We start from the raw sequence: 25,555 nt of genomic DNA, 5'->3' as shown, positions 1-25,555 counted from the left end.
TTCCATATATTTCTTCGGCCAAGTCTTAATCAAATTGTAGGCGCATATGATAAACATTGTCGTGGTTAATGCTTGTAATTTACCACCAAGTGGCAACATACAACATTCAGAAACGACATCCCTCCTGCCAAATGCCTCAAGTAGGAAGTGATTACTTCGCAAGTTTATATAAACGATGTAGGAGAGGTGTACAACATTCGTTAATCCTTGACTGATATAAAACATGCTAGGCTGAGAGTATTTACCTAATCAACAATTAGCAGCACTGCAAACCTGCAGGACATAATTTTATATGGTAAGTGCTTAGAGGCAAAAGCATATCAACTTTCTACACTGTCAGCTGAACTAATGCATTGTAATTTCCCCTAGATTCAAATTGAAAACTAAAATCAATGTTTTTAAAGCGTAAATAATGTATAGGGCAGACATACCACCAGCAATGTTCTCTGAGCACATTTCAGGTCTGCAGCGCATGCTTGAATGTTGTAAAAGTTCTGGTCAACTTCCAGCACATTAATATATATATATATATATATTATCTTTATTTAACTAGGCAAGTCCGTTAACCTGGATTTGAACCAGGGTATCTTGTACTGAGATGCAGTGCCTTCCACCTCTGCGCCACTCAGGAGACCCAAGTTTACTGTGAACACTGCAGCTGTACCAGATTCAAGTTACAGTTTCTAGAGTGGTCAAGTAGGCTACTCTGGCTATTTGATCATAATTTACCAGAGTGGCCTACCATAAAAAAATGGCAAAAATGCATTCCATAACATTTTAACATGGCAATAGCTGTTCTACCATTCAGTCTAAAGTAGAGGTGAGATCAGGTGGAACCATTCTAGCCAATGAGGGCAGGTACGCTTGTGAACAACATGCACAGCTCTGATATAAAATCAGTTTTTATGACATTAATATGGTGACAATGATGTAGGCTGTATGTAGCGGTTATGATATGAAGGTTTGGCTTGGTAAGATATTTTTTGCCAGATCAGACAGCTGATGTTTTGTGGACTGAAGTCCACAAGCAAAGGGAAAAGATGAGAGAAGGAGAGCACCTAGATGCTAAAAGTAATTATACAAGGATCAAAGTGATCATGCTGTTTGTTTGTGGCTGCCATGAAAGTGAACTGTGTTTGCGAGTGATCAGGGGTGTATTAATTCTGCCGATTCTGTTGATTTTTTTTTTCTTAAATGGAAGCAAACGGAACAGGGATAAACATTTAACTAGGCAAGTCCATTAAGAACAAATTCTTATTTACAATGACAGCCAACGCTGGGCCAATTGTGATCCGCCCTATGGGACTCCCAATTCAAACCAGGTTTGAATTCAAACCACGACTGCAGAACACTGCGCCACTTGAATTTGTTCAACTGAAACTCTCGTTTGTAACTGTTAGACTAATAATTACACGCTAGATCAGCTAGATGTGGGCAAGAGTACGCAAGGTGCTATTGAACATGTCACAGAAATGGTAACAGAACTTTTGTTGCACACATATCCAGATGATCACCTTGATTACTCAAATGTCTCTCAACCTATGTCGTAAACTTTCATTCATAGGCTGGGTTGTAGCAACCTCATGCTGGGTATAGGACAACTTTAGAGTATCATGTAGTAGCCTAAACCTATCGATGTTACATTGAGCTGGGTGAATGGAATATGAATGACAGTCATCCAATACCCTGTAATAGAAATAAGGCATTGGTAAAAAAAAATCAATAAAATAAACATCGTCCTCCCTGGCACCGACTGCCACTGTGAATGGCATGTTTCAGTTGACTAGCTTTCGCAGAGACGTTTTTCTCCCCCCACATCAGTAGAGAACGGATCTTTATAAACAAACTGTGCACCACCTCTGTGGGGGCTACAGTGTCATTGCATTTTGGTACACCATAATTACGTTCTGGGTTTGCCTTGCAGCATTGCATTGCAGAGGCAGTGCGTTCAGTGCATTTTGGTACTCCAGAATTACAATTCCGCGTTTGCCTTGCAGCATTGCGTTGCAGAGGCCGGTGCAGTGCGTTCGGTGTGGTGCAGACCTAGGTTTTATCGAACGTATGCATCAAAATGTATGCTGTAGACAGCTTAACAGAAATGGTAGCAGAACTTTTGTTGCACACATATCCAGATGATCCCGAACATTCACCTTCTGCTATCATTTCTGTCAAGCCTCTGCACATACTGTTTGATGCATTTGTTCGATAAATCCAACATATGCACTACACAGAGCGAGACAAACACCGTGTTTTATGCTTCAAACACACCGACAGCGACATGCGCAAAATATTATTGCAGCATCATCTGGATGTTTGCAATAAAAGTTCAACATTCACCTTCTGCTACCATTTCTGTCACGCTGTCTATGCATACAGGTTGACGCATATGTTCGATATAACCTAGGTATGCAGTGCAACTGCCTCTGCAACGCAATGCTGTAAGGCAAACGCAGCGTTTCATTGGAAATTAAATGTAATTATGGTGTACCAAAATGCAATGGCCCTGTCGATGTGATCCAGGCGCAAAACAAAAAAACGAACTGCATCTAATACGAACTTCTCATCAAGCATTTTAGCTAGATATCTGTTGGCTTTCTTGAGAAAAGCAACTAAGCTCACATAGGTTGCTCTCTTGAGAGAATTATTACCCTTGCTTAGCAAACGAACAACATTATATAAAAGTAGATGGTGATACTGTAACTGGTATGTTTAGTGATATTGAGTGACAGCAGCTAATGGGCGAGACTACAGGAAAGCATTGGACAATTTTGAAGAGGGCACCTTTTTTGCTTTAAAAAAAAGAAGTTATTTTCAGATTTGATCAAAGGGCAGTAGTGGTGCATGGGTAAAATCCCTGGGGAAGGCAAGGATAGCAACATCTATCCAGTGAAGTCCACAAAGCATATTCCATTTATAGTAACAGAAAGTTACATGACCTACAGCATGGTCAAGCAAGTTCAAGTTTCAGATATTTTCGGACCACTAAACAACTATGGATTTAGAACCACAGAGGGTGACCGCAAGTCGCAAAGAAAACAGGAGCTGCCTCTACTATTCCAGCACCATTTCAACTTCAACATTTGAACACCATCAAATCACCTCTGCTTAGTCTAATACAGTGACAACTAAAAGATACCAAAACAATTTAGTCCAATCACCATAAGCTAAATATGATTACTGTCCAAGGTTCAGATTTACGTGTGCGTGTGTGTGTTCGTGCAAGTAGAAAAACATGTTGACTCACTACTTGTCGAGAAGCGACAATGTCATCCTCCTCTCTTTCACGTTGACGAAACATTCTATCCCCCTGTCATACAGTACACACTTGTATTTTTTGTTGTCCTAGGCTACCTGGCTAAAATGCTTGCTCTCTAGCCTAACCCATTCATGGGCAACATTAGCTAGTTAACATTAGCCTTCTACATGTAGCTACATATTGAACTTCCATCCTCTCAGGCCAGGGGCACAACAATGTACGAATTAATGGTAATGGTTGGATAAGAATCACCTTTATAATCATTGGCCAGTATGGAGAATTAAGTAAAACCACAAGTCCAAATTCCTAAATCCAACCAATTAGCCAATTAGCCAATTTTAGCTAGCTGGCTAGCTAGCCACCGGAGGGAAACAATGCCACGAGATGCAACAATTCAAGTTTTTTGTCAATGACGTATGCTCTCAATGGGATTTGATAGAAGTGATGCCAAATCCAAGCTGGCTTCCTTTGGCACTTTTTTGTGCACCAGGACCATTCACAGTTGAGCTCGCTCAGTTTAGCTTAAAGCTGGTTGGCTAATTTTGTATACTTTTTTTTTGTCAAGGGAGGCCAGATGCTTGCTGGCTTCCCTTGCACTCAATGCTACGGGCTGCAACAATGTCATACTTGTTTGGACCAGACAGCATCAGATTGTCTACATGAGGAGAAACAGAGGGGCGCTGTTTTACTCGGTCAGATGCTTTCTCCTGTGATATACATTCAGCCTCTTGCGAAATAAAGGAAAATTATGACACACCGAAAGACGAAAGATACTTTTTTGGGGGGAAGCCTGGCATCCCTTGGCATCCATGAATACACGCCACTATCAAAGGGCCATTCTAAATTCATAAATTGGACAAATGTGGCCCTTGGGTCAGATCAGTTGAATAGCCGGGGCCTACATCGTAACAATATTGTGGCCCCCAAAAAATATTCCTTTCAACATCTCACCTTGACAAAACTTCTCTAACCCAGTAGCAGTCGATTATAGATCTGCAATCAGTCAGAGATACTATACAGTGATGCTAACCATCTTGTCTTCACAGCAATGTTGAGGACTTGGGCATCCTATGTCTTTGTCTCCTCCTATGTCTCTAGATTTAATTCAGGACAATTATTTTATAGAGGCAGGTTGAAGGTTTATGGTGCCCTCACACAAGTGCAACTCAACATTATTTCAGGTTTCACAAAGAGGACCAACGGCGTCACCAAGGTGCTTATAGATGGAGTAATACCGAACTAGACAATATCAATCGTACTTGTTTGTGTGAGAAAAGTGAGGGAATGCATGGCTGATCTTCAAGAGGGAAATTCCACCTTGTAAGAGCAGAGTGGGGTGGGGGTTGTGTTTGCATTTCTCCCATTAGATCGGATGGTGTTTCGACTATGGTTACTTTAGAACACTCCAGTGGCTCCAAGGATGATACAGAGGCCATCATGCCTCAGGAACAAGAACCGGAGAAGAGAAGACTTCAGTCCCACTCCCAACTATATGGAGCCATCACCGGGAACAGTACAGGCAACCTAGGAGATACCTGCCCGACTTGTTGGGGAGTAGGGCGTATTCCAAGAGGTAGGTGGTCCACTTCAGCCAGACTAACTACTTAGTTGTGCCTGTGATGTACTTACATGTTGATGTTGTGATTATTTCCATGTTGTTATTCAAGGCTTGTTAAGATTTGTATTTAATAGCCTACATTTGTTTTCAGAGAAGTGAGTCACTTTCAGTTCTCAAAATATTGTTGTGTTCTGTGTAGCAAGGCTGACATGCCACTCCCAACTACTTCTGTAAACATACTTTTCTCTTCACATACTGTCCAACTGTCTTTACACTTAATTCACATACATATACTATATATTTATATTGCGGACTGGTCTGTTAGCTCATTTCCTGCAGTTCTTTCAATTTTGCCATGGGGCTTTGTACTGTGTATTTAAATACTTTATTTTCGACATACAGTAGCTCATTCTAATATTTCTACTACTGTACATTACATTTTAGTTACACTGTTTATACACACCACATATTTATTAATATACTGGAATCTTGACTTAGCTCACTCTAATATACAGTATCTACTGCTGTACATATAATTCTTAGTATATCTTGTGTCAATTAATCTGGTGTACTGTATATACACAGATTGCATTTGGATTACTCTTACAGTGCTATTTGGGATGTTGACATTTCTTTATTTAAATGTTGTGTTATTTGTGCACTTGTTTGATATTTTACTGCATTGTTAGGAGCTAGTAACTTAAGCATTTCGCAGCACCCGCTATAACATCTGCTAAACTGTGTACGCGACCAATAAACTTGGATTGGATTTGAATGCAGCAGTATGTCTAACTGTGAAGTAATAACTCACCTTACTGTTCTCTGTATAGGACGTGATCAGCTTGTGGCAGTCATAACCCACATTTGTTTCAGAAGAAGGGAGAGTCCCTTTCAGTTCTCTGTGAAATTAAATAAATTGCTGTTGTGTTCTGTGCAGCAAGGCTAACATGCCAATACAGCAGTATCTCTAACTGTGAAATAATAACTTGTTCTTCTCTGTATAGGACATGATCAGCTAGTGGCAGTCATCCCATGTTCAGACATTAGACTGAGGCCCAGCCGGACGTAAGTGTGTGTGTCTGTTTTTGAGTGTCTAATTGTGTTTGTGTGTGCGTGCATAACTGTGTTGAACACCTCCCTCTGCAACTGGACCCTGACGGGCCTCCCCTAGGTGGTGAGGGTAGGCAACACACCACGCTGACCCTCAACACGGGGGCCCCTCATGGGTGAGTGCTTAGTCCCCTCCTGTACTCCCTGTTAAACCACGACTGCGTGGCCATGCACGACACCATCATCAAGTTTGCTGAAGACTTGGTAGGCCTGATCACCGACGGCGATGAGAAAGCCTACAGGGATGAGGTCAGAGACCTGGCAGTGTAGTGCCAGGACAACAACTTCCATTCAACCTCAGTAAGACCAAAGAGCTGATCGTGGACTACAGTAAACAGGGGGGTGAGCACTCCCACATCCACATCGACAGTGCTGTAGTGGAGTGGGTCGACATGATTAAGGACTTAACAAAGTCCACACACACCCGCACAGTCGTGAAGAATGCATGATGACGGTCCTTCCTCTGACACTGCCTGATATAGATTTTTCGGGCCTTCCTCTGACACTGCTTGATGTATAGGTCCTGGATGGCAGGTAGCTCAGAGGAAGGCCCAAAAAAGTGTCAGAGAAAGAACAGTCGATGACTTGGGTGGCTGAAGCCTGGCAATTTCTCAGGCCTTCCTCTGACACGGCTTGATATAGAGGTCCTGGATGGCAGGGAGCTCGGCCCCAGTGATGTAGCGTCCGGCAAATGGTACTGGAGCATCAGGCTCCGAGACAGCTTCTATCCCCAAGCCATAAGACTGCTAAATAGTTCATTTTGCATTTTGCAGATACTGTGCCAAAATCAAATGTGAAGAATGCAACAAAGATGCAGAATCATCTGGCCAAATGCATCAAGTTCCCTCAGCGCTCACAACAAGCAACCTCTGACAAAAGTCCCTCTACTGCTATTCAAGGTGAAAATTTTGAATCAGACACCTTATAGATAGCAAAAGCTCATGGTCCTCCTGGAATCAGAAGTTTTTTTTTGACTCAATGGAGGAACCTAGTCAGAGAAATGCTGATGAATGTCTTGCTCGAGCTGTGTATGCAATTGGTTCAGCTTTGATGCTCACAGGCAATGTGTATTGGAAGAGATTTCTGAATGTTCTTAGCCCAGCATACACCCCTCCAACCAGATGCTTTATCTACTCATTTGCTGGATGCAGAGTTCAACAGAATTCAAGTGAAGGTCAAGCAAATCATAGAGAAAGCAGACTGTATTGCAATCATCTCTGATGGGTGGTTGAATGTTCGTGGGCAAGGAATAATTAACTACATCATCTCCACCCCTCAACCAGTATTCTACAAGAGCACAGACACAAGGGACAACGGACACACCAGTCTCTACATTGCAGATGAGCTGAAGGCAGTCATCAATGACCTTGGACCACAGAAGGTATTTGCAATGGTGACAGACAATGCTGCGAACATGAAGGATGCTTGGTCTAAAGTGGAGGAGTCCTACCCTCACATCACACCCATTGCCTGTGCTGCTCATGCATTGAATCTGCTCCTCAAGGACATCATGGCACTGAAAACAATGGATGCACTCTACAAGAGAGCCAAGGAAATGGTTAGGTATGTGAAGGGTCATCAAGTTATAGCAGCAATCTACCTCACCAAGCAAAGTGAGAAGAATAAGAGCACCACATTGAAGCTGCCCAGAAACACCCGTTGGGGTGGTGATGTCATCATGTTTGATAGTCTCCTGGAGGGGAAGGACTCTCTCCAAGAAATGGCCATATCACAGTCTTCTGATATGGACAACCCCATCAAGAGGATCCTCATGGATGACGTATTTTGGGAGAGAGTGGTAAGCATCCTGAAACTCCTGAAACCTATAGCAGTAGCCTTTGCGCGGATTGAGGGAGACAATGCCATCCTGTCTGATGTTCAGACTCTGCTTGCAGATGTAAGAGAAGAAATCCGTACTGCCCTGCCCACTTCACTGTTGCTCCAAGCAGAGGAAACTGCAGTTCTGTAATACATCAAAAAGTGTAAAGACTTCTGCCTGAAGCCCATACACGCCGCAGCGTACATGTTGGACCCCAAGTATGCTGGCAAGAGCATCCTGTCTGGTGCAGAGATCAAAAAGGCCTATGGTGTCATCACTACCGTGTCTCGCCACCTTGATTTGGATGAGGGCAAGGTTATTGGCAGTCTGGCGAAGTATACTTCAAAGCAAGGGCTTTGGGATGGAGATGCATTATGGCACTCGTGCCAACATACAGTGCCTTGCGAAAGTATTCGGCCCCCTTGAACTTTGCGACCTTTTGCCACATTTCAGGCTTCAAACATAAAGATATAAAACTGTATTTTTTTGTGAAGAATCAACAACAAGTGGGACACAATCATGAAGTGGAACGACATTTATTGGATATTTCAAACTTTTTTAACAAATCAAAAACTGAAAAATTGTGCGTGCAAAATTATTCAGCCCCCTTAAGTTAATACTTTGTAGCGCCACCTTTTGCTGCGATTACAGCTGTAAGTCGCTTGGGGTATGTCTCTATCAGTTTTGCACATCGAGAGACTGAAATTTTCTCCCATTCCTCCTTGCAAAACAGCTCGAGCTCAGTGAGGTTGGATGGAGAGCATTTGTGAACAGCAGTTTTCAGTGTTACAGGTCTGTGAGAGCCAGAGATCTTGCTTGTTTGTAGGTGACCAAATACTTATTTTCCACCATAATTTGCAAATAAATTCATAAAAAATCCTACAATGTGATTTTCCCGATTTTTTTTAAATTTTATTTTATTTTTTATTATTTTTTCTTCCCCCCTCATTTTGTCTGTCATAGTTGAAGTGTACCTATGATGAAAATTACAGGCCTCTCATATTTTTAAGTGGGAGAACTTGCACAATTGGTGGCTGACTAAATACTTTTTTGAACCACTGTATATCCAATGCAAAAAAACATCTATATTTAAATGGTATTAATATTAATTTGCATATATTTGTTAATTCCCATATATTCCTGTTAATTCACATGGAAAGTTTCCACCTCTGAATATTCCCCAAAATGTGCAACCCTAGTCACAAACAGTCAATCACGTTTCTCATGAAATTGGATGATATTTGGATGAAACCAGATCAAAGTACAGTATGATGACAAAAGTATGAAAAATGACTGTTGCTTTACATTGATAAAGTTTGATCATAAAGTTACTGGTCCTCTCCCCCTGTGTCAAACACGTTGATTCAGAAGGCATCATAAGAGACACGCCAAACGGGAGATGTAGATTTTTTTTATATCATTGGTGCAATTTTGCTCGAGTTGCTTTGTGTATCACCATATTTTCTTGAGATAATTTGACTGCAACACTGCTCACTGCATCCAAGTTGCTCAACAGGTGTTTCAAAGAGCTGTCAGTCAAGGCGAGCTCATGAATATAAGCTTCCTGCCCACTCACCCTGCCTTTTCAAACTTCCTGGTAGTTAGCCATTAGAGAACAATTACTTTTTGTAAAATGTTTAGCATTTCTATCCAAAACAAATATTAACGTTATATTTTAGTCATTCAAAAGGCTATTTTACATGTGAATCATAAAGATTGTTCAGGACCTTTAACCTTTAACTGCATTCTTCTTTTCCAGGAAACTCTATGTGTGTATTTCGGTGGTGGTGTGTCTCCTGATCTGCTGTCTGATCCTCTTCTTCCTCTTCCCACGGAGTATCTCACTGTCCCTTGTCACCGTAAAATCAGTGATGGTCTTCTTCACCCCACAAACAGTTGAAATGCAAATCACGGTAAATACGAGATATATGCGTGCCGCACTCCCATATACAGATGAAGTCAGAAGTTTACATACACCTTATCCAAATACATTTCAACTCAGTTTTTCACAATTAATCCTAGTAAAAATTCCCTGTCTTCGGTCTGTTAGGATCACCACTTTATTTTAAGAATGTGAAATGTCAGAATAATAGGAGAGAATGATTTATTTCAGCTTTTATTTCTTTCATCACATTCCCAGTGGGTCAGAAGTTTACATACACTCAACTAGTATTTGGGAGCATTGCTTTTAAATTGTTTAACTTGGGTCAAATGTTTCGGGTAGCCTTCCCCGAGCTTCCCACAATAAGTTGGGTGAATTTTGGCCCATTACTCCTGACAGAGCTGGTGTAACTGAGTCAGGTTTGTAGGCCTCTTGGCTAGCACACACTTTTTCAGTTCTTCCAACTGATTTTCTATAGGATTGAGGTCAGGGCTTTGTCATGGCCACTCCAATACCTTGACTTTGTTGTCCATAAGCCATTTTGCCACAACTATGGAAGTATGCTTGGGGTCATTGTCCATTTGGAAGACCCATTTGCGACCAAGCTTTAACTTCCTGACTGATGTCTTGAGATTCAATATACCCACATAATTTTCCTTCCTCATGATGCGAGAAATCAGCCAAGACCTCAGAAAACAAATTGTAAACCAAGTCTGGTTCATCCTTGGAAGCAATTTCCAAATGCCTGAAGGTACCACGATCATCTGTACAAACAATAGTACGCAAGTATAAACACCATGGGACCATGCAGCCGTCATACCGCTCTGGAAGGAGACTGGTTCTGTCTCCTCGAGATTAACGTACTTTGGTGCGAAAAGTGCAAATCAATCACGGAACAACAGCAAAGGACCTTGTGAAGATGTTGGAGGAAACGGGTACAAAAGTATCTATATCCACAGTGAAACGAGTCCTATATCGACATAACCTGAAAGGCTGCTCAGCAAGGAAGAAGCCACTGCTCCAAAACTGCCATAAAAATGCCAGACTACGGTTTGCAACTACACATGGGGACAAAGATCGTACTTTTTGGCGAAATGTCCTCTGGTCTGATGAAACTGCAGGAGGGACTGGTGCACTTCACAAAATAGATGGCTTCATGAGGCAGGAAAATTATGTGGATATATTGAAGCAACATCTCAAGACATCAGCCAGGAAGATTAAAGCTTGATCGCAAATGGATCTTCCAAATGGACAATGACCCCAAGCATACTTCCAAAGTTGTGGCAAAATGGCTTAAGGACAACAAAGTCAAGGTATTGGAGTGTCCATCACAAAGCCTTGACATTCTTAAAATAAAGTGGTGATCCTAACTGACCTAAGACGGGGATTTTTTTACTATGATTAAATGTCAGGAATTGTGAAAAACTGAGTGTAAATGTATTTGGCTAAGGTGTATGTAAACTTCCGACTTCAATTATATACTGTGTGTATATATATATAAGACAATATGTGATCACTTATTGTTTGGTTTATTGTATGAGGTCAGTGTGACCAAACTTTGTTTTTCCTCTTCCAGAATGTCTTTAACGTCACCAATGAGAACTTTGCGAACATTCAGTTCTTGGAATTTGATATACAAGTGCTGATTGCTGAAACAGTGGTTGGCAGGATCAAGATATCTAATATGACGGCGGTCAAATCACGTTCAGAGAAAGCGGTGGGTTTGATTTTGTTGTTTCATCTAAATCAATTACACAATTGTAATACTGTGTAATGCAAAGAGACTTTGTTTATGGTTCCGTATGAAACAATTGGACCTTAATTCCCAGTCAAATTAAGTTTTCCAATCTCCTACAGTATACTGTTGTCATACCCATAACAATTGAGGACCCAGGCCTGAAGTAAGCATGACATTTATTATCATTACCGTCATCACGGCTTCTAAAATAGGAAGGAAATACAGTGTTATCTGCATATGTGTACATTACAGTATGAACTCTTGGGTAGGACCTACAGTATGACTTAAAGTTACAGTACGCTCTTAGTTTTGCTTTCAAAATATATTATTTTCCTTATGTGATAAATGTGTAGGCTGATAAATGTCTTTATATCTCCTCTGTTTCAGTAATTACTGCAAGTCAAACACCATAAGGATTCACACCTTGTTCTTGCGTTTGCAGTGAGTTTCGCACTCTATTCCAAGATATGTTAAAGAGGCCAACCACAAACACTTCAAGGCACTTAAGCCTCTCTGACCGCCAGGCTGTAGTATGCCCATTGACTTCCCATTGTGACATCTCTTGTTTGGAACCACTCAAACGCACAGATCTTATGCTTCTAAGAATGATGTACATGGTAGTTTTGCTAACGATTCTTGTTGTCGGTGTTCTTGAAGACCTTTTGGCCAAGACAAAAATCTAGACCAAATCAGAATTTTGCTTTTCAAGACCAAGCACTATGATTACTGGAGCCAAAATAGGGATGTTTTTAGCCTATTTAAAACGTGGCCGAATTGCCCCTTTCAAGCCACATGTTCAAAAATCTCACACATTTTGTTTCATGTCCATTTGAGATGAATCATGCCTTAACACTAGTAACAGTGTAACTATAGTATTTGCTTTTAGGTCATAAACCAACCCAATTTACAGTTGACGCTTCTTTTTATCATGGGAAAACGGTAGTCAGGAACAACAGAAAAACAAACGCTTGAACTTGGCCATTCTGTAAAAGTGACATTTTGAAACACGAGACTGTGCACTTTCGGAGGAAGATTTCAAAATGTCTGCCTTAATATCCCTTTTTGTCTTCCACAGAATGACAATGAACATTTCCTACTTGGCTCACTCGGAGCAACTGTCCGAAGACACCTTTGAGTACATTGACTGTGGAGCCAACACCACCATCCCCCACCCTATCGGGCAAATTCTTTTTGAAAGATGAAAGCCTGTCAATGAGGGATCCCCAAAGTGAAAAGGTTTATTATGAACAAGATAGACTCTAAGGAATAGGGGCCTCTTCCATTCTATCTTATGTCCAGAGGTCATAAAAAATATGTTGATACATTTTTAGTTGTCAAAGGGAAATGTATACATATAGTATTGTAGTAGACTATAGTATTGTCCTATGCTCTGTTCACATTATTTTCTTTGCAATATTCTTCTGAGGTAGTTTTTTGAATGATTTATGAACTGTGAAAGTACATGTTGGTGGTTTTAACATAATTGTAGGGATTTAAAACATACACCTGAGTGTACAAACCATTAGGAACCCCTTCCTAATATTGACTTGCACCCCCCTTTTCCCTCAGAACAGCCTCAATTTGTCGGGGCATAGACTCTACAAGGTGTCGGCCCATGTTGACTCCAGTGCTTCCCACAGTTGTGTCAAGTTGGCTGGATGTGCTTTGGGTGGTGGACCATTCTTGATACACACGGGAAACTGTTGCGTGTGAAAAACCCAGCAGCGTTACAGTTCTTGACACACTCAAACTGATGCTCCTGGCCCCTACTACCATACCCCGTTCAAAGGCACTTAAATGTGTCTTTCCCATTCACACTCTGAAAGGCACACATACTCAATCCATGTCTCAATTGTCTCAAAGCTTAATAATCATTCTTTAACCTGTCTCCTCCCCTTCATCTACACTGATTGAAGTGACATCAATAACAGATCAGAGCTTTCCCCTGGATTCACCTGGTCAGTCTACGTCAAGGAAAGAGCAGGTGTTCCTAATGTGTTTTACACTCAGTGTAGATTTCATCATTAAAAGTCAATCAGTGTATATGAGATATATGATCATGATTTATAATACAAATTAAATCCGTCAAGCTACGCTACATGTCCATAAGTATGTGGACAACCCTACAAATGAATGGATTAGGATATTTCAGCCACACCGTTGCTGACAGGTGTATAAAATTGAACACACAGCCATGCAATCTTCATAGACAAACATTGGCAGTAGAATGGCCCATATGGCTCAGTAAATTTCAACGTGGCACTGTCATAGGATGCTACCTTTCCAACAAGTCAGTTTGTTAAATTTCTGCCCTGCTAGAGTTGCCCCGGTCAACTGTACGTGCTGTTATTGTGAAGTGGAAATGTCTCGATGCAACAACGGCTCAGCTGCAAAGTGGTAGGCCGCACAAGCTCACAGAACTGGACCGGCAAGTGCTGAAGCGCGTGGTACGTAAGAATCGTCTGTCCTCAGTTGCAATACTCACTACCGGGTTCAAAACTGACTCTGGAAGCAATGTCAACAAAATAACTGTTTTTTGGGAACTTCATGAGGTGGATATCCATGGCCGAGCAGCCGAACACAAGCCTAAGATCACCATGCGCAATGCCAAGCGTTGGCTGGAGTGGTGTAAAGCTCGCCGCCATTGGACTCTAGAGCAGCTAGAGAAATGTGTTCTCTGGAGTGATAAATCACATTTCACCATCTGCCAGTCCGACGGACAAATCTGGGTTTGGCGGATTTCAGCACACCTGCCCGAATGCATAATGCCAACTGTAAAGTTTGGTGGAGGAGGAATAATGTTCTGAGGCTGTTTTTATGGTTCGGACTAGGCCCCTTAGTTGTAGCGAAAGGGAAATCTTAACACTACAGCATATAATGACATTCTAGACTATTCTGTGCTTCCAACTTTGTGGTAACATTTTGTGGAAGGCCCATTCCTGATTCTGCATGAAAAGTGAGGTCCATACAGAAATGGTATGTTGAGATCGGTGTGGAAGAACTTGACTGGCCTGCAGAGAGCCCTGACCTCAACCACATTGAACACCTTTGGGATGAATTGGAATGCAGACTGCGAGCCAGGCCTAATCGCCCAACATCAGTGCCCGACCTCACCAAAGCTCTTGTGGCTGAATGTAAGTCCCCGCAGCAATGTTCCAACATCTAGTGGAAAGCCTTCCACTGGAGGCTGTTACAGCAGCAAAGGGGGGGACCAACTCCATATTAATGTCCATGATTTGGAATGAGATGTCAAACATCTGCACATCGAACGTGTCCACATACCTTTGGCCATGTACTGTATGTTATGTGTATTTGAAGGTTTCCTCCATTGATGTTCAATATGCAATTGCCTTGTAAATCCATTAACCTCCATTAACCTTATACAAGAGGGTAAATAACATTTCCTAAGAGTTGCCATGATTTGACAGTGAGTCATTTTGCAGTGAAGTGACATCTTTCCTGGACTGGGTGTGGACTGATGACTATTTGCACACTTAGAACGTTTGAGTTAATAGGGACATGGCTGAAATACCTAGATCATTTACCAGCTTTTTAAAAAAGTCTCTTTGAAGACACTGACGTGTGATGTTTGTTTTGTTAGGGGTTTATTGCCCTTGTTGCTGTTAATTGCGTTCCAATGTGAGGGCTGTTCTCTCTGCTCCAGTGCATGATGGTTACAGCTACTAATCTAGATGTAATCTAGGAGTGGTTGCAGCTACCACTGCTGGGAGTACTGTACGGACTGAAACACATCAAACAACCATCTTCATTAATCCAAAGTCATTTTTGGTTTTGGCTTTGTTCTTTTGGAATAAATCCATTTTCACTGGAGGTTACGTGATGTTGTCCAATTTCACTGTCAGCCATCATAACATGATTAGTCAAATAAATGAGCTGTGCTCTACTCTCAGTTTCTTAGATTGAAAGCTGAGGTCATGAGGTCCTATAGCAGTACAATGGATATGTTAGGCTAAGGTTGTCCGCATAGCTCAACAGTGTGCGACGCAAGAACTGAACTCACTGAGTATCTGTTGTCAATCTTGCCACTGTAGTTGTCTTTGTTTGTGCGCACACACTTGTAGTGCACACTTTTACCTGCTATGAAGATAACATAATGCAGAGGGTTATAAAGAAGTTAGATTCAGTTAATTGCATGGATGTTCATAACCTCTACCAAGGGATGCCCTACCCAGTGGCACGTCCAGCACTTTGGGCTCAGGGGGAAGGACTGGCATGGTTGGCGCCTCAGGTTGGCTCTCTACCATAGGAGCTGGTCCCTTCACATTCTGTATGTCCAAGAGAGAAATTAGCATCTCTTCATAGTCATGTTTAATTTGGTTGCTTGTTTGGCCAGAAATCATCCCCATGTCAAGCAAGTCAGGGCTCTGGGATTTAGTCTACCACTGCAGTAACATTGTGACCTTGACAGAAATAGTCACTGTATCAACATGAATGTCCTACTATGCTGTCATGGCTAATGATTAAAAGCACCATGGCCCTACCTTATGAGTGATAGTCAAGCGGTGATCAGCCACGTTCTGCCTGCGCCGCGCTTCCCAGTGCATAGCTGCCATGTTACAGTACACCACTGAATACAGCTCTGACTGCAACCACAACCACATCTGGACAGATGATATGTTGCTTGGCAACTTTGATTGTGACATCATATGATGATAATGACAATGCAATGATGAAACAAAACTATCTTCTTCAAAGAATTCCATTCCATTATTGCAGCGTGTCGGTCGTGGTTGGTTTTGACACCGGGTGGTGCCAAAGTCTGTCCATACACCGTGTATACCTAGAGGTTTCCTTTCACTGGCTGTCATGTTACTCTAGCACAAAAAGTGTGATTTATTTCATTGATATAAGTGCATGTCTCATAATTGACCGAGGTAAAGACAGATTCAGGTTGGAAATTCGACGGATATTCTCCTGTAGTTTTCCTTACGTTCAACAACAGCAGTTAAGGACCGTCAACATAGTGACAAAAAAAATAAAACATCTAATTTCAATAGCTCTTTAACCATTACTCCTAAAACTGCTTCTAGCTAAGCTGATGGCATAGACACATATTGCACACATTTTTTTTGGTCCATTTTCATCTCACACGATTTTACATTAATTTTTCAAACATTCTAATTTCAATAGCTCCTTGGTCATGTGACCTTCTCGCAGAACTCCCCAGCTATGGCGCTCGCTGGCCCCACACGTTGTAGGTGGGGAGGTCTCCTCTATGTTCGCTAGACTTCAAGGTGGAGACAAAACCCATTGGCCCCGCAGTGATTGGGCATTGCATGGATCTGCCCTACAAAGTGGGGAGAGGTATCTCCAGCTTGTCTGGGGAGGGAGGCGTACATCTGATGTGGGTAGTACCATCCACGCCCATTGATTTGCTGCGGAACCATAAAACGGAGGGAAGAAGCCTAGGTTCCCAACTGGGACGGATCAACTTGATGAAATTCAAAGGAGTGTACCCACCTTTCACGGTCACACTTAAATCACCCTGTTGGGTGACTGTGACCCCCTCATGTCAAAGTGAGGAATATCGATGAAGCGCTGGTAAAGGTGGTTCCTATGGCTCTGTCCCGGAGGGCTGACTGGGCAAGCAAATGATTGAAAGGGAATGATTATTTTCTGTTACTTCTTCCCGACACCCGGTCGATGTTGCCGCCAGATACTGCGATGGGTATTTGTTTCTCAAGCCTATACGTATGTCGATTGGGTGTAAAAACCCAGTTAAAGCCCGCTGAAGGTTAGTAGCGGAAACTGATGTCCAGTTTGTAAGACAGAAAAGCCTCTGATGATACCACCGGACGTTACTCTAATGGATGCCAATTTGATATCTGACCGTCGCATGCTACCCTTCACGGTTGCACTCAAACTACCTTCGGGGTGGCTGTGAACCCCTCAAAGTGAGGAAATTCGATGAAGCGGGGGTAAACGGCGGGACATAATTAAGAGTCTCTTGAGGTAGCCCAATGCCTCGTCATCTAATTAGTGACACGCATGAATGGATGAACGAGATTCCCACTATCCCTACCTATTATCTAGCGAAACCACAGCCAAGGGAACAGGCTTGACGGAATAAGCGGGGATTGAAGATCGTGTTGAGCTTGACTCTAGTCTGGCACTGTGAAGAGATATGATAGGTGTAGAATAAGTGGGAGACCTCGGCCGACGGTGAAATAATACTACTCTTATCGTTTTTTCACTTACCCAGTGAGGCGGGGAGGTGCTCAGGGGACCGTGACAGGTGGGGAGTTTGACTGGGGCAGTTCACCTGTCAAACGGTAACGCAGGTGTCCTAAGGCATGCTAGGAAGGAAACCTCCCGTGGAGCAGAAGGGCAAAGGCTTACTTGATCTTGATTTTCAGTATGAATACAGACCGTGAAAGCGGGTTCTCATGATCCTTCAGAATTTTGGGCTTTTAAGCAGGAGGTGTCAAAAGTTACCACAGGGATAACTGGCTTGTGGCTGCCACGCATATTCAGTCTGTGAGCAGAAAAAAACAGGTGGGCCACCAGGAGCACAGAGCCTGTTTCGGGTTACCAGGTGCACAGAGTCGGTTTCGAATTACTTGGGGCACAGAGCTTGTTTCGGGTTACCAGGTGCACGTGATTCCTGACAGCGGGACTATAGACATCTTTGTCACGCTCTGATCTGTTTCACCTGTTTCTGTGATTGTCTCCAGCCCCTCCAAGTGTTGCTTATTTTCCCCAGTGAATTTATCCCTGTGTTTCCTGTCTCTCTGTGCCAGTTCGTCTTGTATGTTTAGTCAAGTCAACCAGCGTGTTTTTCCTGTACTCCTTTTGCCATTCTCCTTTTTCTAGTCCTCCCGGTTTTGACCCTTGCCTGTTTCTGGACTTTGTACCTGCCTGCCTTGACCACGAGCCTGTCTGCCACTCTGTACCTCCTGGACTGATCTGGTTTTGACCCTTTTGCCTGTCCAAAACCATTCTCAACATTGTAAGACTCCAACCATCTGCCTCCTGTGTCTGCGTCTGTGTCTCGCCTTGTGCCTTGATAGTCTTAGTAATTCCAGGGAGTAAGCTATACTCTAAGGCCAAGGGAGAGGGGTGTTGACTGGGTAGGGAGAGTAGGTGTGGAGGCCTGGAGGTCTGTAGTTCCAGGGAGTAAGCTATAAACTCTCAGGCCCAGGGAGAGGGCGGGCAGGGAGTGTAGGCCTAGATGCCAGGAGTCAGAGGTCACCAGGTCAATGGGGGCCTGCCTGGAGGTCAGGAATGCCCCAGGGATAAGGCCCAAGTGAATACATGTAGGTGTGTGAGTGACAGGTGTGTGAGAAGGAAATGGACAAACAAAAGGGTGTGCAATGTGTAGACCCACTGAGTGTACATTCTGAACTTTGTTTGAAGGCAGTAGGTCACATGACCAAGGAGCTATTGAAATTTGAATGTAAAAAAAGTTTGTACTTTGTTTATTCTCCCTAACTAATTCAACTAGGAATACAAAATGCTGCTCACATCTCCACATGTTTATTAGCTTTGCAAAGCAAATGATTGTGCAAATCGTGCAATGTTGTGTGCAATGTTTCCAACATCATAACACTTATTTGGAGTCTGTGGCTCAAGTGGTTTGAAAGCTGAATATCTGTGGAACATCCAACCTGAAACGGTCTATACCTCAGTCACGAATTGTTGGAGCCCCTCTCAGTGGGAATGTCTAAAGAACATACTTGAATTTTCTCATGCAATCTAATATGCAGGCATATAATTCAACACGGTTTAGGGATCACTATTTGTCTTTCCAAGCAGTTGTGTACTGTACTACTATGGGAGGGAGAGCACGATTTTAGAAATACTGTAGTTCACATTTGCTCTATCCTGCGACAGTAAGGCTGCGTATCCTGACTCCTGCCACATTGCATGCCAGCATCTCACTTTCTGCACACGGAACCATTGACCAACTAGACCAGCAGGGGGAGTATATTATTGAGTGACGTCACCTCGGGTTGTTGTTCTAGAGAGGAGGTCTTGTGCATGCTATTCCATTCCACACTGCTGCTCATTGCTCCATCGGTGCACGGAGCAGACAGACAGATATTAGCACGCAAAGAAGCAATATTTGGATGTATGGATATATGGATGTATTTGCTGCGCTAGGATGATGCAATTTATGTTCATTCAAGTGGTCTAGAAGGTAAATATATCACAATAGCTTTTTCAGGTTTAAGATTTTGCACAGATAGAAATATGGTATTTTACTGCAATGAAATCTGCGTTGTAATGCTATGCACAAGGCTGGTTATTATAGCAGTGTCATTCCAGTAAAATGTCTCACTCATAGATGGTTATGCATTTTATTTTTGTGCAAATCTACAGTTTGATCACATATTTAATTCCTCAGAAGGATGCCAGAATTACACTACATAGGCTATATTGTTATATCGGGTGTTCTCATAATTACATAGTTGGGGTGACACTCATCGTTTTTTAACAGCCCATGGGGAAAATATGGGTTGTGTTTATAGTTGTCTTTTTTAAACATTTTATTTTTTACAAAAGCCTCACTAAAACAATTGGATTATAATTCATCGCAATCCTATCCCGGGCATAAACTGCATTCAATGCGCAAATGAATAGATATTCTGTCATTTATATTAAACTTGGATCAATGTGCCCCAAGACAGCCATTGGGGTTTAACTGTCCTAAGAGGATTAGAAAAGACTTGGCAAAAGACAACGAGAACAACCAACCACCAATTACATGTTGTCAGGCATACCGCTTCATAAAGATTTAAACCCAAACCATAACTGATCTTATTAAATTCAAAATTGAATTGTGCTGTCTGGACATTTTCTATGACTGACAATTAAATTGCCTCGCCTTAGGCTATGACTGTTATGGTTGTGGATTTATTCCAACAAGGAACAACCAATTGGTCTCAATTGTGGCTTTACTATTTGCAATGCAAGTTCATTAGAAATTGCAGTAATTTATTGATCAGTCTGATTAGTAAAGCAATCGTGTCAGTGTACTAACCGTAGTAGCAATCATTAATGTGTTGTATCAAAGTGTCTGATCACATTTCTTATCTGTTTCATTTGTTTATTATTGTGTAAAAGCACCTCAAGTTGTAGTGATACCTTACAATCTCATTGTCTAGTCTTTAAATAGTACCTCATTGTGTTTGCTTTTTGATAAGGTCCCCAGTCCTGCACCTCCTCCTTTGAAGAGGGTGCCAATGCACACCTATTAGAAAGGATTACTGAGCATCTGCCACCTCACCCAAGGAGGTGAGAACATCCCATCACCATGGGGAACCAGCTGACCGAGATAGCACCCAACACCCCGTTCCTGCAAAACTTCCAGTCCTTGCATGTGGTAGTGATTGGCCTGGACGCGGCTGGCAAAACCTCTCTGCTCTACAGATTGAAGCTCAAGGAGTTTGTCAAGACCATCCCGACCAAGGGCTTTAACACGGAGAAGATCAAGGTAGCGGTGGGCAGCTCGCGGGCCATCACCTTCCAGGTGTGGGATGTAGGGGGCCAGGAGAAGCTGCGGCCCCTGTGGAAGTCGTACACGAGGCGGACCGATGGCATGGTGTTCGTGGTGGACTCCACCGAAACCGAACGTATGGAAGAGGCCAAGGTGGAGCTTCACAAGATCACCCGTACCTCGGAGAACCAGGGGGTGCCCGTCCTGGTGCTGGCCAACAAGCAGGACCTGGCCTCAGCTCTGTCTGTGAGCGAGGTGGAGAAGGTCCTGGCCGTCCATGAACTGAATGCCTCCACCCTGCACCACGTACAGAGCTGCAGCGCCGTGGATGGACAAGGCCTACAACCAGGCCTAGAGAAACTCTACGAGATGATCCTGAAGAGGAAGAAGATGGTGAAACACAACAAACATAGAAAGAGATGAGCCTTGGATTGTCCTGATTTAAAGGGCCATTTGTGACTCTTTGAGCGGCGGTCTTGTCCCTTTAAATAAAAGGGATGTTTTTTTGCCAACAAAGGACCAATTCCAGATGGCACAGGGGTCAGGAGAAATGGATTTGGCCTTTATGTGACATGCAGTATTGATACACCGTCTTTCATACCTTGTATTAGCCACACAGCTGCCCTTTGTATGCAATGAATATGTGATAGCCACGAGAGGCTGTAGCTGCCTATGACATATTTTGTCCCACAAAGTTGGACTCACTTGTTTTACCCTACAACACAGTAGAAATGTGATACCGAACTCTGAACTCCTGTTGGATATGAACAAAGACACACATTTTATATGATATGAAGCTAAATCGTATTGATATCAAATGGAATACCATGGCGATTACAGTATTATTTTGGTCACTTTTGAAAGAACAATTCCAAGTGCATTCCCCTTATGCCACAGAGTTTCAGTTGGATTCGCAGACTGTTTTTACAAGTTGTACAATTTTTGTAACACTGAAGAATGAATAAATCAACCCACTGTATTAAATATGTTGCTTTCTTTTGAGACACTATCAAAGTGTAAAGTTAACACATTGTGCATTTTAAAGGGGTCTTAGACATAGAAAGAGTTTAAAGAAGATGTTTTTTAAAATTATTATTTGGCTTTCTTTTGCCATCCTTTAACAGCATAAAGTATCCTCATTTGATCCCTCAGCAGGAAATGAAAATTGTAGTGTATTCAAGGTTTTAAAAGGCTTCTAAAGTTTGCACTTTCCACTTTAAAATGAAGACTTCATTTATCATAACAAAAAAATTGACCAACCCACACAAAATGTCCATGAATTAAAATCCACATACTAATTCACATGTCCTGTTACTCCAGGATTATTTTCCTGTTGTGGTCAAACTGTTCAAATGAAGACAGCAGATCTGTAGGCCCTAGACATTTGAATGGGTGTCGTACGCTGCGGCAAAGATACCCTTTCAGCCATGAATCTAATTTGATTTATGCACAAGGCAGAGAGCTACAGTGTATGATGGATAGGTTATTCAAAACGCAAATCCTGCCCTGAGGTGATGTACTGAACTTGACTAGCTTTCCCTTCTGTACTATAGATAGACACAACACAGCTTCTGCTAATGAGAGTCTCACTGCCAGTGCCTGGGCAAAAAGAATGTCCTACTGCAAATCAGCCACCACTGAAAGAGCAACGTTCACCATAATCCCATAGAAAGATGACCTAGTATTACATAAGAGAACAAGAGTTACCGTTGTTTAAGTTGACCTATGCTTTCAAAGAAGACAATTAAAAACAACACGTACAGATAGTACTGAATATTAGCCCAGTGTTTGAGTGATGAAACAACCTACATGTGCTAGCTGTACAGAGCAGGTCTGGATGTGATACATTCATGTGGAATGGCAGTGCTCTCCAGTACGTTCGTCACATTTTGCGTTATATTCATAGTACCTCTTCCACTCTATTCATGGCTGAGTCAGCACATTGGCTATGGAGAGCAGCCTCGCCCCCCAGCCCCATAGTGAATCCATGTACTTTGATTTCCACCTCAGCTAGGCTGCCAGCTTGCTTGCAGTTGTAAGTCAATCAATTAGTAGTGTGGTTGTGGGCAGAAACAAACAGCTTCAGGGAATAATAAAGATGGGATAGCCGTGGGCTTTGGTGACAATGGCAGAGCTACTTTAGGACACCTCTTGAGTCAGTAATGAATGTGATTGGTCATTCTATAGATCTGGCTCACCAATATGCATAGTAGACAAGATTGCATACTTCAAGTATCGAATATTCAAGGACTTGATCAGACATAAGGTGTTCACTTTAGCACCAGGAATATAAATGATATTACTAGTGCTAAAGTGTACACTATTGTGAAACATTTGGATTTTGTGTATTCTCAATTATAAACAGAATAGTGAAAATGAATTATTGGGAGGACTTTAAGGATGATATGAGACAAAGCCATGTTGCTGTAGCAGTCCAGACAGGGATGGCATTTAGGTAGAATGAAACTGACCAGCTACTTGAATGTTTTCTCATAGTGGATAAGACCCAAGCCCCCTGTCTGAGAAGTCCAATTAAGAAGAGAAACTACTGTCCCTAAGACCTAGAGCAAACAAACATAAACACTCTTTCCCCTACTATACAGTAGAGATTGTAGTAGGTACAGATACATACTGACTGCCAAATAAATATGCTTTATTTTTAATCCAACTACAATTTTGGAATTAGTCCTTGATGAAAAAACAACTACAGCATTTCACATTATTCAGTCCTCACTGCTATTTTGGGACATTTCTATCACCGACCCTCTCCTAAATTTACACTTTAATTTAATTTTTTTAAATCCATTTGTATTTAAAAAAAAAAATCCAGATACTAAGTTATGCAGTGACTAGAGCGTCCCATTGCGCCAGTTATGTGTTCCAGCTTCTATAGAACACTGTACATTAGTCTCTAATGAGATGACTGATAAGGTGTTCCATTATGAACCATCCATTGATATACAGTAGGATACAACAACCTTGTAACAACCTTAGCTGATCATGTTTTGCGACGCAGAGGGACATGCCATTTGGCTGCCAAACAGTCCGGGCCTCTTCACGTTGACACAAACCATAACTGTAACCGACATGATCTTACACACCAAGTTATTCACTACAATCTGTTCATGAAACATTCTGAGAGGTATTTGTGGATTCCTGACACAGCAGCTGGTAACTGGAATTCATTAGCCTATCCTCGGAAAGGAAGTTGCTAAACTGACATAACAGTATATTCCTTGTCTATGGGAACTTCAATGACTTCAAATGGCAAATATTTCAACGTTGAATGCATAGACATGAACAGGAGAAATAGAGAAATAGGAGAAATGCATGCCTCTTCAAAAAGGTAGCATCATGAGATGATGTCGTCATTATTTGCATGTGTCTGTAAGTTGTTGTTTGTATGTATAAATTTGGTTTTGGACTGTAAAAAATTTTGGATATTTATATATATATATATATAGTACCAGTCAAAAGTTTGGACACATCAACTCATTCAAGGGTTTTTATTTATTTTTACTATAGATAATAGTGAAGATATCAAAACTATGAAATAACACATATGGAATCATGTAGTAACCAAAAAAGTGTTAAACAAGTCTAAATGTATTTTAGATGTTAGAATCTTCCAAGTAGCCACCCTTTGCCTTGGAGACAGCTTTGCACAATCTTGGCATTCTTTCAACCAGCTTCACCTGGAATACTTTTCCAACAGTCTTGAAGGTGTTCCCACATATGCTGAACACTTGTTGGCTGATTTTTCCTTCACTCTGCGGTCCAACTCAATTGGGTTGAGGTCGGGTGATTGTGGAGGCCAGATCATCTGATGCAGCACTCCATCACTCTCCTTCTTGATCAAATAGCCCTTACACAGCCTGGAGGTGTGTTGTGTCATTTTCCTGTTGAAAAACAAATAATAGTACCATTAAGTGCAAACCAGATGGGATGGCATATCGCTGCAGAATGCTGTGGTAGCCATGCTGGTTAAGTGTGCCTTGATTTCCAAATAAATCACAGACAGTGTCATCAGCAAAGTACCCCCACACCATCACACATCCTCCTCCATGCTTCACGGTGGGAACCACACATGCAGAGATGATCCATTCTTCTACCCTGCGTCTCATAATAAAGACATAATGGTTGGAACCAAAGATCTCACATTTGGACTCATCAGACCAAAGGACAGATTTCTACTGGTCTAATGTCCAGTGGAAACTAATTGACTCAAACACATTAAAAAGGAAAGAAGTTCCACAAATTAACAAGGCACACCTGTTAATTGAAATGCTTTCTAGGTGACTACCTCATGAAGCCGGTTGAGAGAATGCCAAGAGTGTGCAAAGCTGTCATCAATGCAAAGGGTTGCTACTTTGAAGAATCTCAAAAATATTTTGATTTGTTTAACACTTTTTTAGTTACCACATGAATTCATATGTGTTATTTCATAGTTTTGATGTCTTCACTGTTATTCTCCAGTGTAGAAAATTAAGAAAAACCCTTGAATGAGTAGGTGTGTCCAAACTTTTGACTGGTACTATATTCATGAAGTAGTATCATTTCAATATTATACGCTTGGTTGGCTTAGTTAACGACCGTTGTGATGCCTCTAATGAGAAAGGGATCCTACGCTGGATATAAATATGTTTTCTATCCTTCTACCTTCGTTTGCCAATGCTGGTTCGTTGACAGGAGAAACACAAGAGCGGGAGCTTGCGGGATTATGGGAGATTAA

General features: G+C 42.0%; 2 protein-coding genes across 2 annotated transcripts; both read left to right on the top strand.

The window, feature by feature from the left end:
- The first annotated feature begins 154 nt into the window (after positions 1–154).
- LOC109870397 (transmembrane protein 106B) lies at positions 155–15,194 on the top strand. The gene is made up of 8 exons (XM_020460887.2): positions 155–295; positions 4,624–4,829; positions 5,819–5,879; positions 9,503–9,656; positions 11,202–11,342; positions 11,483–11,526; positions 11,751–11,804; positions 12,439–15,194. Exons 2-8 carry the CDS (start codon positions 4,643–4,645, stop codon positions 12,563–12,565), a joined length of 768 nt encoding a protein of 255 aa, XP_020316476.2. The 5' UTR covers positions 155–295; positions 4,624–4,642; the 3' UTR covers positions 12,566–15,194.
- A 4,147-nt stretch (positions 15,195–19,341) lies between these two features.
- On the top strand, positions 19,342–21,807 carry LOC109870324 (ADP-ribosylation factor-like protein 4D). Its single transcript, XM_020460799.2, has 2 exons — positions 19,342–19,524; positions 20,531–21,807. The coding sequence occupies exon 2, from the start codon at positions 20,641–20,643 to the stop codon at positions 21,244–21,246; it is 606 nt and encodes a 201-aa protein (XP_020316388.1). The 5' UTR covers positions 19,342–19,524; positions 20,531–20,640; the 3' UTR covers positions 21,247–21,807.
- Positions 21,808–25,555: the final 3,748 nt, after the last annotated feature.

Source organism: Oncorhynchus kisutch, linkage group LG25 (genome assembly GCF_002021735.2).
Source record: "Oncorhynchus kisutch isolate 150728-3 linkage group LG25, Okis_V2, whole genome shotgun sequence".
In the NCBI taxonomy this organism is placed as follows: domain Eukaryota; kingdom Metazoa; phylum Chordata; class Actinopteri; order Salmoniformes; family Salmonidae; genus Oncorhynchus; species Oncorhynchus kisutch.
The sequence above is the reverse complement of the archived record's forward strand: the minus strand, read 5'-3'. Positions and strand labels throughout refer to the sequence as shown.

Excerpts from the sequence above, each read along its gene's own strand:
- LOC109870324 (XM_020460799.2), top strand. The coding sequence starts at position 20,641 with ATGGGGAACCAGCTGACCGAGATAGCACCCAACACCCCGTTCCTGCAA.
- LOC109870397 (XM_020460887.2), top strand. The coding sequence starts at position 4,643 with ATGGTTACTTTAGAACACTCCAGTGGCTCCAAGGATGATACAGAGGCC. Across the intron at positions 5,880-9,502 it reads AGACTGAGGCCCAGCCGGAC|GAAACTCTATGTGTGTATTT; the intron begins GTAAGTGTGTGT and ends CTTCTTTTCCAG. Across the intron at positions 11,343-11,482 it reads AATCACGTTCAGAGAAAGCG|TATACTGTTGTCATACCCAT; the intron begins GTGGGTTTGATT and ends AATCTCCTACAG.